The following is a 20019-nucleotide window of genomic DNA, read 5'->3' as shown; positions in this document are numbered from 1 at the left end:
AGAAATCTTGTGCTCGTAAGGATAATATACTGTTGTTGTCTTTGCCTGCGCACAGGGTGCCATCTGTTGGACATTTACATACACTGGATCTTGCTTTGTGGTTATTTAACAAACTGTGCTTTTAAAATTGGGATGCTTGATGAAAAGTGCATTTTACCAGGGTTAGCAATAAATAGAATAACCTAAGATATTCCAACAAATGCACATTTTCAGTTTTGCATTACATTTTAAGACTACCACTGAATTTGTGATCTAGTGCATGGGTAGTGGAAATTTGTCCTGTTTCCATGTTTAAAATCAGTTAAGGAATAATTGAATCTCTTTCCTCCTTGGAGATGTAGCACACGTCAGTGATGGTCTCTTTCTATTGTATTCCTTTTATTTTTTTTTTCTGTTCTACATTTTTTTTGTTAATGTTATTTCCAATTTTCTTGCCTCTATTTCAGTTATATTTAATAAAATAAGAAATATATTTGGCTTTAAAGTACCAAATACTACCTATGTCCTCAAAGGAATCTATATCAAAATATTATTTCAAGATTCCTACTAAGTGTGCCTCAGCTGACATGAAAACCACCCCTCTAAATTATTTCCTTGTGATTTGTTGTTCCCCTGTCCAGTATCCAATGTATCCTTGTGTATCCAATATCAAGCCAGAAAGCAATGCAAAATAATTGGGCATTTTGACTCTATCTCGACAATCAGTGTGTAATTTCTATATTCTTCATGCTTAGGATGGTGTCATTTTCCACTAGTGAATGATGCTCTGTACCCTCCCTTTAGTGATGCCCAGTAATCGCAAGAAATTCATCCCAGGTTGTCTGTGCGTTGTGCCCTGCCACTAAAATTAATTCCTTTGACTTCAGTGGCACATATTTTAGAAGCAATTGAGGATGCATTGATTGTTGTGGATCAGGTGCTGCCCATGCATCTATAATTTTTTCCAATTGGCTAGTGTCATTTTAACTCCTGAAGGTGAACTATTTTTTCCTTGGACTGTGTTATGCTTGCACAATACTGATCCTTGTGTGGAGTTATCAACAACAATGCACTTACCTACAGTTTTCAATGAACCTGTTGAATATTATGTTTGTAGGGTGAGCCTGGGTCCTCAGGATTGGCAGGTCTCCCTGGTCTTCCAGGAGAAGATGGTGCACCAGGACAAAAGGTAATCCTAAAGTTATTGTAACTTTACTAAAATGGCTACTGAATGTTGCAAATTAAAAATGTAGTAAATGTACGAAAAAATCTCATTATATAATCTGATATTGTTGGAAATTAATGTTAACTAATATCTCTGCCATTTCCTTAATTTCTTTAAAGACCAATTCACAAGAATAGTACACTCACTTACAGATGCAAAGGCAAGCTCAGTGCCCCTCCTACACCAGGTTAGGTGAATCAGAATTTTTTTTGTCATATAGTAAATATTTTTCTGACCATACTTCCATTCAAATTATTCAATTGCAGTGCATTTTTCCTGTTTTTACTTTTCCCAATTTTCTTGTTTAACATAACTAGTGCCAATACTTGCACTTGAACTTTGTATAGCAGGAGCCTCTTTAATAAATTAAGAAATTTATAAGCTTAGAAATTCATGTGAAAAGTTATTGAGAAAGATTCCATTGTTGATTGTGTATCTTTAAGGCCATTTACAACAGACCACTGGGCATCCTTGTTCGGATGATTAAGGCCATCTGAATTTTGGAGCATATCAACAGTGGCCATTGGGCTTAGCATTTTCTCACTGGGACATTTGCAAAGGTTTGCTGAGACCAGCATCTTAACTACATTCAGCAAGCATTGGGCCTTTTGGTTGTACATGAATAGAATCCGCTTTGTTTTTGTCATGAGGAGTGGGCTTGTATCATAGGTCCAGTTCAAAGAGTCAGTGTGAATTTATTGTTGTATAGAGATCCACTGAAATTATTATTGCTCCAGCCAAACAGGTACATGTGTAAGATACACCAAATACAATAGTAAAACTTGAAATTCCTGCAAATGCCAAGACAGAAAATAAATAATAATTATAAAAGTGTATATTGTTGCAAACTAACAGCCCTCTTAATTATTTTTGGGACTAAAGGGACTTTGTTAGCACTAATACAAGAACTAATAATTCACCAGACAATGGGAAATTCAAAATAATAGTTTTTATTATTGAACTATCAATAACATAGCACTTCTTACTTGTCTTTAAACTTACTTAACTCCACATTTTACCCCACTATGTGCAAATGTAAAATGTAAATGTGTGTGTGTGTGTAATAAAGTCCCACTCTGAAAAGTTAATTTTTAAAAGTTCAGCATCATTTTAGTCTTGGTTGAAGATCTTAAATTCTCAGTTCAGAAATAATTAAAAAGCACTTTTAAACATCATCTTCAGGTCTCTTTACTCACAATTCTGGCCCTCTTTTTAAAGAGACAGGGAATGCGGCTATTTTCTTCCACAATTAATTCACAACCCCAGACAAGGGTTAAACGAAGTGGCTATACAAAAATAGGCCCAGTAGAATTCTGTCCTCTTTCCCAAAGAGACAGCAAAGTGGTTTTCCTTATTTTAAAAGCCAGTGATTCGGTCTTCTCCTTTTTCCAGGAGTAACACACACAACAGCACCTATTCTGGCCACTGTCTTTTGCAAGGTTTCAACCCCTATGTGTCACAGGGTTTTGATTTCTGAACTTTTAAACTGAACTCTTCCAAAAACGTCTGAATTCAAAAATATTTTTCTCCAAATCATGTGACAGTTACATCATCAATGAAGTCTTTCTTAATTCTTAGAAAACATGATCAATTATTGGAATTTTAAACAATTGCCAACCTCAGTTTCTTGTAAACCATATGATCTTCATATGATCTTCATACAAAAGATTACCTCACTTCTGTTTCAAAGGCTTAAGTGTATCAGTCACATAGGTCTGTTCAAGAGACCTTAAATGGTTTAGATTAAAAACAGATGGCTTCCTTCAGCAGTTCTTATTGAGTACTTGGATACTTCAGTTTTTAATAAAGAAAATACTCCATTGTTCTTGAATCATTAAGACCCACTTCAGATCCATTAGGTCTCTTTCCAAGACATGTTGACTCCAAAAATGAACACTTTGAGTTCAATGATTCTCTGTAAATGTGCTGTGCCCTGTGTGTGAGCCTGTACCAGCCCACAACTAACTAAGAATACATACTGTACAATAATTTAACTCTATAATTTACTTTACTAAGATTTTTATATATGAGAAATATAGTTTAACATTGAATTAAAGATTAACACAAATCCGTTAAATTATACATAAATATTCACAGTTAGTTAGTGCAAAAAAAAAGTTAAATTAATGCATACAGATCTTTTGATAATCTGGAGTCTATAGATAGGGTTAGGATACTACAGGTAGTTTCAAGTGCCTGAAACTGTTAGATAATAACTCTTCTTGAATCTGGGAATACTGGACGTCAGGCTTCTGTTCTTGCTACCTGAAGGGAGCACTGACAAGAGATTGTGACCAGAATGATGAGAGTACTTTATGACCTTGGCTGCCCTCCTGAGGCAACTCTTTCAATTAATGGAAGCTGGTGCTCATGATGGACTTGGCTAGGTTTGTCACTTTCTGTAGACATTTTTTGTTCCCAGGCATTCAAGTTTCCAAATCAGGTCATGATGGAACCAGTCAGTGTACTTTGCACAGTGCAGTTGTATAAGTTTGATAGAGTATTGAATGACGTTGCAAATCTTGTCAGACTTAAAAAGTAATGTTGGTGTGCTTTCTAAATTGTTGCCTCAGTGTGCTGGCTCTGAGAGATCTTCCAATACTCCCAGAACTCCCAGGAACTTAATATTTCTAACTCTCTCCACCACCAATGAAGATAGGCACATGGTCATATCATCTACCATGTTAGATTCTTTAGTTCTTGTTACAGGAGCAAATGTCAATGAAACTTGTTGTCTAGCCTCAGAAATTGTGTAACAACTTTTAAAATAGTTATTGTTGGCCATCTGTTCTGAACATGACCTTAATTCACAAATTCCTATTAGTGGACACTTAATAAAAGTTGTGCAGTATCCAAACCGTCAAATACACAATTCTAGATTTAAAAATGTAATAATTCATGCTAAATGCAATTTTATGTTCCTTTTCGCCTGAATCAGAACAAATACTTCCATCTGAAGAACTGTAGGCTGTCAACCTTGGGATAAATAATGTGATCTAGCTCTGCTTGGAAAACAAGTTGTGTCTAATATACCCAACTTTAAAGATTTGTTTCTCTCTCTGTCTCTTTCTCAGTTAAAGATATTGTTTATTTCTGGAATATTATTCCTTTGCACAATTCCTGTTGAATTTCAAATAGAATTGGAAAAAAAAATTACATTAATTGATATTCAATCAGCACAAATAGTAAAAACTGATACAATTCAATGATGCAGATAAAATATTAATTTAAATTATTCTATATACAAGTATTCCAGCTCTTGTGTCCAGTTTTACAGACACAGTATTGTATTGGAAATTATAAGGTGATCCCATTTATTTATCACACTTTCTCTATATTAAATCTTTGTGGAATTATTGCAAGTGTTCACACATCACCATTTTTAATTTAATTTGCCATTAAAGGGAGAACCAGGTTTGCCAGGGCCTCGAGGGGCTGAAGGAGCTCCAGGCGTAGGAATTCAAGGAGAGAAGGTAAATTCTCTTCTTCTGAAACCAGTGGAACTTTTCGTTTATTATGGGATATGGAGAAATGTTTGCGTTTTCAATATCTGTCCTGGGTGGATATCTGCCAAGCATATCCTCCACGTCTTTGCTTCCAGCAAATTCTGAAAGGAAGGTTGTGCATTGAACATTATTCTGCTAACCCAGTGGTTTTCAGACTGCCCCCCCCCCCAAACTCACATTTCACCTTATGCAATCCCTAATACCATAATTGCTCTGTGATTGGTCAAGGATTGCTTAAGGTGGTATGTGAGTAGAAAGAAAAAGTTTGAAAACCACTGTGCTAACCCAAATCCTAATTACCACAAGATGGCAAAGTTGAACATTTATCCACAATCCAGAAAAAAATTTCTGTTTCAAAGTCATTTTTGCCTTTTCATTTCCTACAGGGTGATATAGGTCAGAGTGGACTGCGAGGTTTGGTTGGTCCACCTGGAATAACAGGAGCAGCAGGGCCAAAGGCAAGTTACCATCTACACCTGTTGTAGTATGAACTGAAATTTTTGAATTTCTTCCACTTTTGCTAGATGTACCTTTTTAATGATGTCTAGTACAGTGATTTTTCACTTTGTGAAATTTAAGGTGGATGTCCACATTGTATATGCTTCATAAAACAAGAAATGTTTTGTCTCATTGGCACTTTACAGGCCAATGAGAAACCAAATATTGACTTTCTTTATATAAAAAAAAGGTTTGGGATGGCTTAAATGCAAATAATTTTTAAAAATAAGAAATAGTGTGAAAGAAATGTTTAAGGAGGAGAGCCCAGGAGGTAAAGCCAAGGCCTTTTGTTGAATCATGGGACAAAGGTTGATGCAAAAAAGGCAGATTTAAGCATAAAAGTAAAGGACTTTGAAGCAAGGCCGATGAAATGCTTGAAGACAAAAATAAGGATTTCACATTCAATATATTGGTGGCTTTGACTGTGTGGAGGTATGAGGCCAACATATTGGATAGATCAAGAAAACTATAATCTAGAGAATGTTTGGCCTTCAGAAACTGTAGATTTCGTCAATTAATGAGCATCTTCTATTATACTATGCACAAGACACCACATGTAGTCTGCAGTAGGATAGACCATTCCTCTGCAATCTCAAGCCATTGAACAGGGACAGTGAAGTCATATTGTTTTTTTTTAATTTTTAATTTTTCGCACTATAAGCCACATTGATCAAGATGCATACATTTTTCTTTTCAAATATATACAGTGTCGTTTTCTCCCCCCCGCTCCCTCTTCCCATCCCACCCTCCCTACCTCCCCTCCCATTCATTTAAAGTACAGAATCTAAGATACATTAAACCCGTCAAACAATGTTGTCACTCAATAAAAATAAACAAGAAATTCCACTGAGTCAATTCTTTTCATTTCCTTCGCCTTCTGTCATTTTAGGTGGTAGATGTCCCCGGTAGGTTTTCTCTATTGTGTTTCATGTATGGCTCCCATATTTGTTCAAATATTGTAATATTATTTCTTAAATTATACGTTATTTTTTCTAATGGAATACATTTATTCATTTCTATATACCATTGTTGTATTCTCAAGTTATCTTCTAATTTCCAGGCTGACATAATACATTTTTTTCTACAGCTAGGGCTATCCTAACAAATCTTACTTGTGCACCATCCAAATCAAGTCCAAATTCTTTGTTTTTTATGTTACTTAGGAGGAAGATCTCTGGGTTTTTTGGTATATTGCTTTCTGTGATTTTATTTAATATCTGGTTTAGATCTTCCCAAAATTTTTTCACTTTCTCACACGTCCAGATTGCATGAATTGTTGTTTCCATTTCTTTTTTACAACTAAAACATCTGTCAGATACTGTTGGGTCCCATTTATTTAACTTTTGAGGTGTAATGTATAGCCTGTGTATCCAGTTATATTGTATCATACTAAACCTCGTGTTTATTGTATTTCTCATAGTTCCAGAGCATAACTTCTCCCATGTTTCCTTCTTTATCTTTATGTTTAAATCTTGTTCCCATTTTTGTTTAGTTTTACCATTTGTCTCCTCATTCTCCTTTTCTTGCAGTTTAATATACATATTTGTTATAAATTTTTTGATTATCATTGTATCTGTAATCACATATTCAAAATTACTTCCCTCTGGTAACCTCAGACTGCTTCCCAATTTGTCCTTCAAGTAGGATTTCAGTTGGTAGTATGCCAACACTGTATCTTGAGTTATATTATATTTATCCTTCATTTGTTCAAAGGATAGTAATTTATTTCCTGAAAAGCAATTTTCTATTCTTTTGATCCCTTTTTTCTCCCATTCTCTAAAGGAAAGGTTATCTATTGTAAAAGGGAGTAACTTATTTTGCGTCAATATTAGATTTGGTAATTGGTAATTTGTTTTATTCCTTTCTACATGAATCTTCTTCCAAATATTGAGCAGATGATGTAATACTGGAGAATTCCTACGTTGTACCAATTTTTCATCCCATTTATATAATATATGTTCAGGCATCTTTTCCCCTATTTTATCTAGTTCTAATCTAGTCCAATCTGGCTTTTCCCTTGTTTGATAAAAATCTGATAGGTATCTTAATTGTGCGGCTCTATAATAATTTTTAAAGTTTGGCAGTTGTAAGCCTCCTTGTTTATACCATTCTGTTAATTTATCTAGTGCTATCCTCGGTTTCCCCCCTTTCCATAAAAATTTCCTTATTCTTTTCTTTAACTCCTTGAAGAATTTCTCAGTCAATTGTATTGGCAATGCCTGAAATAGGTATTGTATCCTTTGGAAAATGTTCATTTTAATACAGTTTATCCTTCCTATTAGTGTTAGTGGTAAGTCTTTCCTATGCTCTAAATCTTCCTGTATGAAAGGGAACAGAGGAAGTAAGGAGGGAATTAAAAGAATGACCTTTGTTATATATGAAAATTGAAATCTTTTCCGGGGGGGGGGCTGGGTGGGGAGGAGTTACCTCACTGAAAAATCAGTTGACGCTTGCGAATGAATTCGCAAATCCAAATGGAGAGGGGAGATGTGGTTGCCCGACAAGGGATAAAGGGCAACTCAGGAGAGGGAGGGGAGAATGGGGTTAAAGAAATTTTAGATAGGAGAATAAGGAAAATGTTTGATGTTTTAGAAATGTTGTCTTATAAAGTGTTCAAAACAAGAAAGCAGAAATGGATAAGAAGGAAAGGTGATGATGAGGAAACGGAAAGGAAAGATAAACAAAGTATGAAATGGCTACGTTGAACTATATGACTTTAAATATTAACGGAATACATAACCAAATCAAAAGGAAGAAACTGCTAAATTTACTGAAAAAATAAAAAATTGATATAGCATTCGTGCAAGAAACACATTTAACTGAAATGGAGCACAAGAAATTAAAGAGAGATTGGGTAGGACATGTAACAGCAGCGTCATATAATTCAAAAGCTAGAGGAGTAGCTATATTAATCAGTAAAAATGTACCAATTAAAATAGAAGAGGAAATAATAGATCCAGCAGGGAGATATGTAATGATAAAATGTTGGATATATTCGGAGTTTTGGAATTTACTCAATGTATATTCACCTAACGAAGAAGATCAAAAATTTATGCAAGATTTTTTTTTGAAGATAGCAGACACGCAAGGGAACATACTAATAGGAGGGGATTTCAACCGTAAATTGGATTCAAACATGGATAAAACTGGGAAAAAAATTAATAGAAAGAACAAAGAAACCAAATTTATAATTAAAATCGATGCAAGAAATGCAACTTTTGGATATATGGAGGAAACAACACCCAAAGAAAAAGGAATATTCATATTATTCAGGTAGACATAAAACATACTCAAGAATAGACCTATTCCTGTTATCAGCTCGTATGCAAGACAGAGTAAGAAAAACAGAATATAAAGCTAGAATATTATCGGACCATTCACCCTTGATATTGACAATAGAGTTAGAGGACATCCCTCCAAGAATGTATAGATGGAGATTAAATTCCATGCTACTTAAAAGGCAGGATTTTAGAGAATTCATTGAAAGACAAATTAAAATGTACTTTGAAATAAATACGGAATCAGTGAAAGATAAGTTTATACTATGGGACGCAATGAAAGCGTTCATCAGAGGGCAAATAATAAGTTATGTAACCAAGATGAAGAAGGACTACAATCAGGAAACAGAGCAGTTGGAAAGGGAAATAGTAAATATAGAAAAAGAATTAGCAATGAAGGAAGACGCAACTAAAAGAAGAGAATTGGCAGATAAAAAATAAAATATGAAACACTACAAACATATAAGGTGGAGAAGAACATAATGAAGACAAAACAGAAATATTATGAACTAGGAGAAAAAACGCACAAAATTCTAGCATGGCAGCTTAAGACAGAACAAACTAAGAGAATGGTATTGGCATCAAGGAAAAAAGACAAACAAATCACATAATCCAACGGAGATTAATGAAAACTTCAGAGAATTCTACGAACAATTATACCAAACTGAAAACGAAGGGAAAAAAGACAAAATAGATGAATTTTTAACTAAAATTGAACTACCAAAATTACAAATAGAGGAACAAAATAAATTAACAGAACCATTTGAAATAGTAGAAATACAAGAGATAATAAAAACTACCGAATAATAAAACACCAGGAGAGGATGGATTCCCAATAGAATTCTATAAAACATTTAAAGAACAAATTACTTGTGTTCGACCTGTTGGGACAAATGCTTTGGAGGTAAGAGTGGTGAGTGATTATGCAGGAAAAAGGCCTAATGACATTTCAGTAGCAAAGGAGGTGGGAATGGTAAATAATCAAAAACTATTTTTTACATTTTAAATGTTAACAATACAGCATGGTAAGAAAACCCTTTTGGTTCATGAAACCCATGCCACCCAATTAGATCCAATTAACTTAGGAACCTCGTGTTTTGGAGAGGAAGAGAAAACTGGAGCAGTTTTTCACTGGAGAGTGAAAACCCATGCAAGTCAGGGAGAAAACATACAAACTCCTTGCAGGCAGTGCTAGATTTAAACCCAGGTACTGGCCCTGTAATTGCATTGCGCTAATTGCTATGCTAACTGTGCGACGCTGAGATCACACAGTAATGTCACCCAATCCAGATAATCTTTCCAACAAGTCTGGACACAGGGGTCACAATCATACGTTAGTTAAAGAGGGAAAAATGTTAAATGGTATTTGATCACTGTTTCACTTAAGCGATAATATAGATGTTCACCAGACTTCGGTTGGACTTCAGCAACGGTAAACCTATACTCAACCCATTCACACACTATAAACAGGGACTGTTTTGTAAACACACACTTACACTCACACACACCTCTCTTTGCAGTTACAGACCTATTGCAGTACTAATGGCTCTGCTTTAGTGTAGTGCACACCTTACCCTTGACATTTCCAGCAATGTCCGGGGTTTGGACCATGAGGCAGAGAGAAAGAATGTGTCATACGTTGGTGTTTTATAAAGTGCTAATCTGTGCTTCTAGTCAATAATGACCCTAGATGATTTAAATTAGCCAATGGCAAGGTGTGTACTAATAGGTGGCTGGTGTCCAACCTTGATTGACAGGTGATAAGACTTCTAAATAAGTTTCAGAGGGAGGACATGTGACCACCTGCAATACACACATTCCAGACAGGCAGGGAGGTCACCTATCCTCCACACAAAATATTCCATCTCTCGGAGGACGCATTACTCTGCGATCAGTATGAAGACAATCAATGACTCTATGTACATGTTATAATTATTTTTAAAAAGATGTGTGAAAATAAAAACAATACCAGTCAAGTGAAGCAATATATACATGAGTTCCTTCCATATACTGGACATCGTACATAATTAAATTGAATGACATTGCCTCACCAGCTATCACCACTACCCCCCCCCCCACCCAGACAAAAAGGGTCGCTGTGTTTCTGATGGGGTAGGGAGCTGCTCCCCAGTGTCAGAGGGGAGGGTAGAGAAAGAAATTTGTCTGGTCACTGACTCACATGCTTGGTTTCTCTGGGTTGGCTGGCATATATGAGCACCCTTACCACCAACATCTGTGAGTAGGCAGTACAAGGTCATCCATCAGGTGCCACAGAGTCTTTTGGCTTACTCATCCCACGCCTTGGCCTCACATGGATGCTCCCTGAGCATGAACCCCAGGCAGCCGTTGCCATGCCATTCCATGGTGAGGTAGGGGGGAAGGCCGGCCAAAGTAAATACAGGATGTACCCAATGCTCCTCATTTTCCTGGGTTGTCATCTGACAGTAGGATGCTATTCCTGCTCATCTTCTCTACGGGTGCCACAAGTTCCTGTGTTGGATCACTATAATGAGAGCCAGGAGAAGTTGGCACTGAAAGTTAGCCAATTTGTGATTTTATTAAAAAAAAACAAAAACGAAAACCTCCTGAAGCACCAACTCCATGAGATGTTTGTTTCTGTTTTTGGGAGGGGTTGGGGACGACATTTTAATTCTCAAGTGAAAAAAATATATATACGTTTCTTTCTATTGTTTGATCTATAACACTACTTATAAATTATAACCAATTCCCTGAGTGTGCTTAAAGACCTCATTACTACAGCTCAGGGTGATTAGCAAGGAGAAAAACACAACAAATGGTCCATTACAAAATCTACACCCAGAATGCACATGACAAGAGATGCAATTGGATGTCCAAAGCTGAGGTTCAGCCATGATCATATTGAATGGCGGAGCAGGCTCGATGGGCCATTTTTGGCCTACCCCTGTTCCTACTTCCTATGTTCAGGTTTCCATGGCAACAGTTCTTGTCTGTCTTGTTGAGAGTTCCTTGCATAATAAGTGACAAGTGTTTCTTGCTGTTTAAACAGAACGGTGTGATGGGATCACACCATTGTGTTTTGATAAGCATTTCGTAGACCCTCACATTGAGAAGAGGAATAGCTTGAAGGGTAGTCTTCTATTTCATCAGGACACTCATTTCCTGATGAAATAGAAGGGAATTAGTGGCCCCCTTGTCTCCCAATTGAAGCCATGGCATGGCTAAGTGTTTGCCTGGTCGCTCGTGGTATCTGACCCCGTGCCTGGTTAGCTCCTTAACAGGGTAGTCCATTATCTAACCATGACCACATGTGTGCCCACCTGAGGTCCTCCCAGTTTTAGCTACCTTCCCCTTTTGGCAGGGTGTCTTTGTGGCAGACCTGGGACCGCATGGTTGGGCTCGTAAAGGCTCGGGCAAGCAGGGAGGAGAAAGTATGTCATGAGCAGTACTGTTCCCTCTAAGCTGTGTGCATGTGTGTGTGCAAACAATTTGCAACCAGCAGACAAAGGAAATTAGTGTGCACTAAAGGTTAGTTACTTACAATAATGTAGTTACATATAATACATTGTAGAATGCATTCCACTTGTATTATTAAAACATACCAATATAATTTTATAGCCATGAGAGAAAGCCTGTGCCAAAATGATCTTGAAACAACTTCAAGTTTACATTTGCACAAGCTTTCAGTGCGTGCACACTTTTTTTACAGGAAAAAAAATTTGCACAAATTAAGATTTTTGTGCTCACTACCTACTAAAAAAATTAGAGAGAATATTGGTCGTGGGATTTGGTTTCCTGATGGTTATCACCATTCATCCATACATTCCCATCCCCCAAACACATGCTGATCCCCTCCCGCGCCCCCCCACCCTTGCTCGGACTTTTCCTGATTCAGACCAGAGCTACTTGCAGCAGGTGTGTTTCAATCAGCTTGGAAGCTGCCTCCATGATTTTAATTTCTAATTTGTTCACAAATGGCTAAACCCCTGACGGTCGTCAGTCTGCCTGGGAATTTTGTAATCTCGCTCTCTCTCTCTCTCTCTCTCTCACACTTATTAATAGAACTTCCCAGATTGTAAGCATAATCTTCCGCTCCCACGTGGTTAAGATTCCATGTGTGTCCAGCCAAAAGTCTTTGAACCCTGCTTGTGGCACCAATTGTTGAATGGAAAGAGTATAAGCTTCAGAGGGTTCAAAGAGAGATGAGTCTGGACATGAGTGTTTCAATCACACGTAACTTTAACACATGAGAGTTAAACAGTGGAGAACATTAAATGGTACTTGATTACTATTTCACTTAAGTGATGATGTAGCCATTCACCTCTGACTTCAGTTGGACTCCAACAACGGTAAACCTATACTCGACTCGTTCACACACTAAAAACAGGGTCCTTTACCCACACACCCGGTTCCTGTCCGACAGGATTGTGGCTCTCTGTAAGTACCGTCCTATCACAGTACTTGCGGCTCAGCTTTAGTGTAGTGCATACCTTTCCCACGATGTTTTCAGTGATGTCCATAGTAGCAACCTGGCATGGAGTGATAATCGGGGCTTGGACCATAAGGCAGAGAGAAAAAATGTGCTGTGTTGGAATTATATACAGTGCCAATCTGTGCTTCTAGACAATAATGACCCTACACAATTTAAATTAGCCAACGGCAAGGTGTGCACTAATAGGTGGCCAGAATCCAACTTTGGTTCACAGGTGATATGACTTCATATCATAAGTTTCAGATGGGAGGACATGTACACACATTCCATACAGGTAGGGAGACCACATTTCCTCCACACACAATACACCTGGAGAAAGATGAATCCATGGATCCAAAATTGAGAGAATTAATGAATGTCAAAATAGACATCAACTTCAGTATCCTAGTGGAATCAACATATGTGGTAGAGCTTTGCTCAATTCACATTAAAAGTGGCCAGAAGGAATGTCATCGTGAATTCCAGAGTTGTGAAAAGGTAGCATGTTAACCACATGCTGGGCTTGTGCATTTTTTGTCCATTTTAAAAATTAAATACACAAATCATGAAAATGCTGAAAAATCACAGAAGAAATCCAACATCGTCAATTTTTTTTGTAATATTTCTCTCTCAAATTAATAAAAATATATATATTATATAGTTTTTATATAATAGAATATAAGTCACATCAATTATGCATTGTCGTATAATTCTCAAAAAAAAGTGAAAAATCCTTATGAGAATCTCACCTCATTCTAATATTGTGATATAAGTTGTGATTATCTAAATAGACCAATCTCTGCTAGATGTAGAAAAAAAGCAAAAGAAAAACCCCCATACTAATCTAACCCCTCCCACTAAACATGGTCACCAGCAAATAAATTGTAAGGAATCAACTCTCGGACAACAGATCGAAAACCCCCAGAGCACCCCTGCCTAAGTAATCAAATTATAATAATAGTCCATGAATGGGCCCCATATCTTGTCAAATTCAACCTTGATCTCTTTAACATTAGATCTAATTTTCTCCAAATTCAAGCAATACGTAACATCCTGTAACCGTTGCATAGGAATTGGTGCCATGCAGTCTTTCCATCTTATCAAAATTGCTAGTCTGGCCATTAATGAAGTAAAAGCTACTATCGTCAATTTGACATTGATACTGAAAGATGTTGCCCGGAAAAATTACTAGATCTACTATTAGCAGGGCAGAGATGAACATGACTACAACTGGTGAGGTTGTACCTCAGTAGAAGTTGGTTACAAGAGTATGTGCATACAGACAAAAGCAGCAATACAAACTCACTCCTTGTCAAACCACATTTGAACTTAAACTAATTCTTAAATACTTTTATTGGAGGATATAAATCAAAATTTGAAAGGGTGTTCAAGAACCTTAAAAAAGGTTAAGATTATTGCTGTTTTCCTTATAACATCTGATCATTGATAATCTATGTTGACTTGTATTGATAGGGTGAACCAGGTGTTGCAGGGCGCCTTGGACTGCCTGGCCTTCCAGGACGTGGCATTATGGGATTAAAGGTACACATAGCATACTTTGGTGTACAATTAAAATATGCATTTTTGAAAAAAATAAATTGCACTCAATGAAACTGAGTTGTTGAGATGAGTAAAAACGCTCTTCCAGCTATTTATCCTTAGCAAACAAAAACACATTTTACAAAAAAAATTAAATGGTCTATTTCATGGAATAAGATGAAAGATTTATCTTTATTTCTTTTCTCTAAAACATACATTGAAGAGTGAACTTTGTTTGATAACTCCTATCTGTTTAAATAGATCTGTCAGAAAATTTCCGGGCGAGCTTTTGTCCATTTTTTTTCACGTTTCCACCCAGGGAGGAGAATTAAACTCTCGTATGTTTTGATTAATAGTGTTTTAATTGAGCAAATTCTTTTGTACAGGGTGATCCAGGGCCATCTGGTCCTGCAGGTTCCATAGGTGAAACTGGGTTAGGAATCCCTGGCCCAAAGGTAAGAGATAACTATATTTTTAAGGGCGTTAGAAATGAGAAGAAAATCACAATTTTTTGTTTTCAAAGTCAGCAGAAATGAGAATCTGAGGGTGAGGAAGAATGGCTGATATGAAAATGCTTTGAGACTGGTGAGGTCTTCACTAGTTACAATCTCATACAGATTTGCTTTGTTAGATTTTTAAAAAAATCTGGTTAGCTACCATCCTCATTTCATGCAAAAGTAGGGTGGCCATTTCCAACTTACCAAAACAGAGGATATCATCAGACACTTTCTCAGGGTTGGGGGTGGGGGGAAGGATTACTTGCCATGAGCCTTCCTGCACCGCCGTCACGCTGCCCCTTATTGCGCATGTGGCAGCCGCTACTTTGCTGCCGTCACACTGCCCCCCCCCCCCCATTACACGTACACGAGCCAGAAGAGACATTTAACAGGTAAGTGCCCTTTCTGCCCCTTAATCTGCCCTCCATTTACGGGTGTAGGGCCTACACCCGTAAATGGAGGACAAATTAACGTCTGGCTTGAGGTTGTACCAGATGGAGGACAGAGTCCTCAAAAGCCAGACTGTCCATCCTAAAACCGGACATAGGGCCACCCTATGCAGAAGTAAAGAGAATAAATGCAGGGACAAACATGGCCTTTTTTAAAAAAAAATAAAATAAAAATTTAAAAAAATCAATTCTAGGCGACCTTTTAATTCTACATTTACTTTTAGTGAAATAAAGTTCTTTTAGCTCCCTGAATCCATATCAAGCACCAATTTACACTAATCTCTCATTAATATCCCCATTTGCAGGAGTTCAAGAGTCCCACTTTATTTGACCCATTGGTCCTGTAGATAAAACACCTGCTACACTCACCCTTCCCTCCTGCCAGATTCTACATCTCACCTGTGATGTTTGTTTTATGGTAATAAACAAACTAGCACTCTATCATTACATCAACTCCACAAAGACCAATTTGTAATGGCCATTATGGGAACCAGAGCATCTAGATTAAACCACAGGGTAAGAGAGAAGATGCAAACTCCAATTTTCAGCTAATGCCTGGATTTTCAAAGATATGAACTTGTAATAACAAATTTGTTTATTTTGCAAAATGTGTAAGAAATCAATTATGATGTACAATATGAAGTGATTTTCTTCATCTGTATGCATTCAATATTAGGGTGATCGTGGTCATCCAGGCCAACCTGGGCCAATTGGACCCAAAGGAGAAGGCTTTCCAGGCTCACCAGTAAGTATTTGTGAATTGACACTTAAGGTGTCAATTGACACTAAGTTTTGAATATCTATTGTCTTTGCTAATTTTCATAATTTTAAAAAAATGGCAGTTTTACAACAGAATGGATGAATAATGTACAATGATGTAAAAACTGTCATATCTGGCATTTTGAACTGGGACCAATTCCTGATTGAGGATTGGTGACCAACTATGCTCTTACTCCATTACAGAGGCTTTCTTATAATTTCTTACAATTATATAAATATAGATGAAATATGTTTTTATTAAATGTGTATGGAACTATTCCACAACTTTTAAACTTTAAATGTGAAAATAAATCACTTTTAAGCTGTCTGCCTCAAAAAAACTAATTTCATTCAACTTTACATTATGCTTTTCAAGAGTCCAATAAAACTGGACTACTTTATAATTTAAGATATTCATATCATTTGTGTATATCTGGTGGAGTTGTACATTTTTAGTTACAATATAAGAATGTTGATGAAGAAAACCAAAATATTGTGTTCTGATTAAAAGGGCTTTCCAGGCCTCCCAGGCCCTCCAGGTGAACAGGGACCAATAGGAATTGGATTCTCAGGACCAAAGGTATCCATTTATATTCACAGAAACAAAAAAAAATTACTTTATCATGCCTCTATAAAATTGTAGAAGTCTAATAATTTGCCTATCTTGGGAGCATTACCACCTGTGGATTCCCCTCCAATTAATTCACAGGCAAAAATATTGTCGATATATTATCACCGTCAATGTCCCTACCTCACAACAATGTGAAAGTAGGTCACTGGATGAACTGCAGTGATTCAGGAAGGCAACTCACCACCACTTTTCAAGAAAAATTGAGGATAAACTAGTAAACCCTCACTTTCAAAGTGTTTTATTAATGTATCAAACTTACAAATAAAATCTCTAATAATCTATTTTGTTTTTAAGGCTGTGTGATTGTTCAAAATGTAATGAATTGAAGTAAACTGAAGCAAAATTACAAAATTACTTCGTGGTTTTTATTTTGTGTGTTGTCTAACTTACCCTCCTGGGCTCAATTGTGCTGTAATGCACCTAGAAGTGGAAATTATAATTTATAATCATGTGTATAATTATTGCAACACATTGAATTTTTTTTCCTGGCATAAATATCTCAAAATATTTCTGGCCATTTTTATGCCACTCCATCAGACAGGCAAGAATATGTGAATGATTACCAGGCAAGTTTTATATGTGGGGGACGGACCATTTCTCCACCTCTGTTTGCTGGTCACTTTTAAAATGTACTGTGCGCACTAATTGGGGAGGCCATCAGATCCAGTTGGGAATCTTATACATTTAGATCTCCTTTCCTCCCCTCAGCTCCATCCCCATCCCTTCCCACATTCCCACCCTTCTGGATTTTAACCCACACTCAACCAGGGAAGCCACAGATCATGGCAGATTGGTAGTTTTTTGGAAGACCAGGAGATTTCAATGCTATGTGAATGTTCTCACTGATAACATTTATTTTTCAGGGAGATCCAGGAGCCAGAGGCCCAAGTGGTTTGGCTGGGCCTCCAGGAGAAGGACTTCAAGGTCAGAAGGTATCACAAGTTGCATTTGAATTTCAATCTAAGTTTACTTATTAAATTCTCCTTGATTGACAACCCCTTTAGATTGGAGGTGGATGGCAGTTCAATCTTTGGATAGAATATGAAAAACAGCAAAGAATGAATAAAGAATTAATAAAAGAGGAAAAAATAAAGTTAAAACAAGCCATAAATATAACAAAAATAATAAAATGTTTCTATAGGTATTTATAAAAATAGCAGCATGAGTGCTGGTCCTAATTGAAATCGTCTGGGAAATCTGTAATAAAGAAACAAGGAGATGGCAGATGAATTAAATGGCTGTCTTTTACATTGTACTATCTTTCAAGGATAAAAGTAATTTAAAATTATAGGTAAATTGAGGATTTGAAGAGAGAAGACTTTTTTTGAATATTTTATTTTTGATTTTCCAAGACTCTCACAAATCCCAAAAAAAACTATCTTTCTCAACAATATATTGCATTGAGTCCATTTTTTTCTCGCATCCACCCCCTCCCTCCCTTCCCTCCCATACCTTAATACCACAAGAAAAAGATTATATAAATTAAACAAACATAAAGAACCAAAAATACATAGCCACAGGCCCTTAAAGGAACCAAATATAAACCCAAAGTAACATAAAGTAAAATTTAAAAGATACAAAATGAGCATGTCATCTGTGCCACAACCCACTTTGTTTATTTCAATCATTAATACTGTTAGAGTAGTGGTTAGCTGCCATAGTGCCAGCAATCAGGACTGGACCAGGGTTCGAATCCTGCACTGTCTAGTACTTTTCTATTTAGAAGGGGTGTAACTATATCTCCATACATATATGTTGTAGAGTCATATTTTCTCCTTCAATTGTACATGATTTTCCCCAGGGGAGTACAACTCTGTATCTCTGTTTTCCATCACGTAATGTTTAGTTGAGAGTCGGACTTCCACATGACCGCTATACACTTCTTGGCTACCGACAAGGTGACTTCTCACAAACTGAATTTGGTATCTGGACAGAAAAGAGACAAGATTCATGAAAAGTACAATCTCCAGGAATTTTCAGAACAAGTTGTTCTCCAAGTAACCTCTAGATTCTCAAGGACTTCATCTCAGGACCATAACATTAGAGGCCCATGAAATATGTGATGTGCTGGTTTTACTTTCTCGAATTCCCTTGAATCTGGAAAAAGTTGCATTAAATTAGACAGTAGTAAATGTCAAGCTTCTTGTTTTTGATTCCTTTCTCTATGGAAGTTAGTTTTCCCCCCTCCATTATTTTATGGAAATTATTAATTTTAGTTGTTACCATCATATGTGTGCTACTTTGGATCAACAGAGATTGCTAATAAGTGAGCAAAGAGGGCATAATGTTTCAGTAGTGTCTGTGACTAATGGTGCAGGTGATGAGATATGGCATTTGACAATACATTTCCAAGCATTAACTACTCGTGTGAGGTCATTGAAATTCTTCAAACAATGTGTTCAGGGTTTGAAGCTGTTCTCCTATCATTTAACTCAAAGGTAGTCTTTTTGTGACTTTTCAGCGTACACCTAACAATCTTCTTCACTCCGACTTCCTACACAGTATCTGCTAATGTTGAAGCGCATTTTGTGCTGTGCTCCACAAAAGTTTTGCAGTTTGTCTTCACTTCTAGAATGCCAGCTGCTATCTGCTTCAGTTATGTTTATTCTTTCCTTTATGAAATACAAACCACATTAGAGCAAAGCAGACAGGTCTTAACCAGTGATGTTGGTGCTCTATTATTGACTCTGCGTTTGGCTTCAACCATGGATACTGGTACTACAGTCAGCACACTTAATTAGCAGTATTGAACTGAGATTGATAAATTACACATGTACTCCATGGACAATATCAGTGAATGTCTGATTCAAACACTGAGTTTAGGTAATTGTTATTGTAAGAAACAGATTTAATTGTGTTATTTATTACATATAGGGAATTGCAGGGAGACCAGGACCATCTGGACCCACAGGTGCTCCAGGGGAAGGGATTCAGGGCCCAAAGGTAAGCAGATTTGAATTGAAATAAAACTAAATGTGTTGTCACAGATTTACAATTGACTATAATTCATTGTGAAAAATTTAGAAGATGTTTATTCGTGTTTATTATACATGATTTGTGATTTTTGTTTTTTAAATTAGTAAATTTGCTGATGACACAAAGGTTGGGGGTGTTTTGGATAGTGTGGAGGTTACAGTGGGACATTGATAGGTTGCAAAACTGGGCTGAGAAGTGACAGGTGGAGTTCAACCCAAATAATTGAGAAGTG

At 36.7% G+C, this 20019-nt stretch overlaps 1 protein-coding gene across 3 annotated transcripts in view; it reads left to right on the top strand.

The window, feature by feature from the left end:
- The window catches only part of col28a2a (collagen, type XXVIII, alpha 2a), a 105019-nt gene that overhangs the window by 52702 nt on the left and 32298 nt on the right, over positions 1-20019 (top strand). For all 3 annotated transcript variants that reach the window (XM_069935704.1, XM_069935703.1, XM_069935705.1), the window contains exons 19-27: positions 1097-1168; positions 4609-4677; positions 5097-5168; positions 14410-14478; positions 14862-14930; positions 16098-16166; positions 16692-16760; positions 17675-17743; positions 19686-19754. In XM_069935704.1, coding sequence (XP_069791805.1) covers positions 1097-1168; positions 4609-4677; positions 5097-5168; positions 14410-14478; positions 14862-14930; positions 16098-16166; positions 16692-16760; positions 17675-17743; positions 19686-19754 — 627 coding nt within the window. The remainder of the gene's footprint in view (positions 1-1096; positions 1169-4608; positions 4678-5096; positions 5169-14409; positions 14479-14861; positions 14931-16097; positions 16167-16691; positions 16761-17674; positions 17744-19685; positions 19755-20019) is intronic.

The sequence above is a fragment of the Narcine bancroftii genome, chromosome 4 (assembly GCF_036971445.1).
Source record: "Narcine bancroftii isolate sNarBan1 chromosome 4, sNarBan1.hap1, whole genome shotgun sequence".
Classification (NCBI taxonomy): domain Eukaryota; kingdom Metazoa; phylum Chordata; class Chondrichthyes; order Torpediniformes; family Narcinidae; genus Narcine; species Narcine bancroftii.
This window is presented reverse-complemented; position numbering and strand designations above follow the sequence as displayed.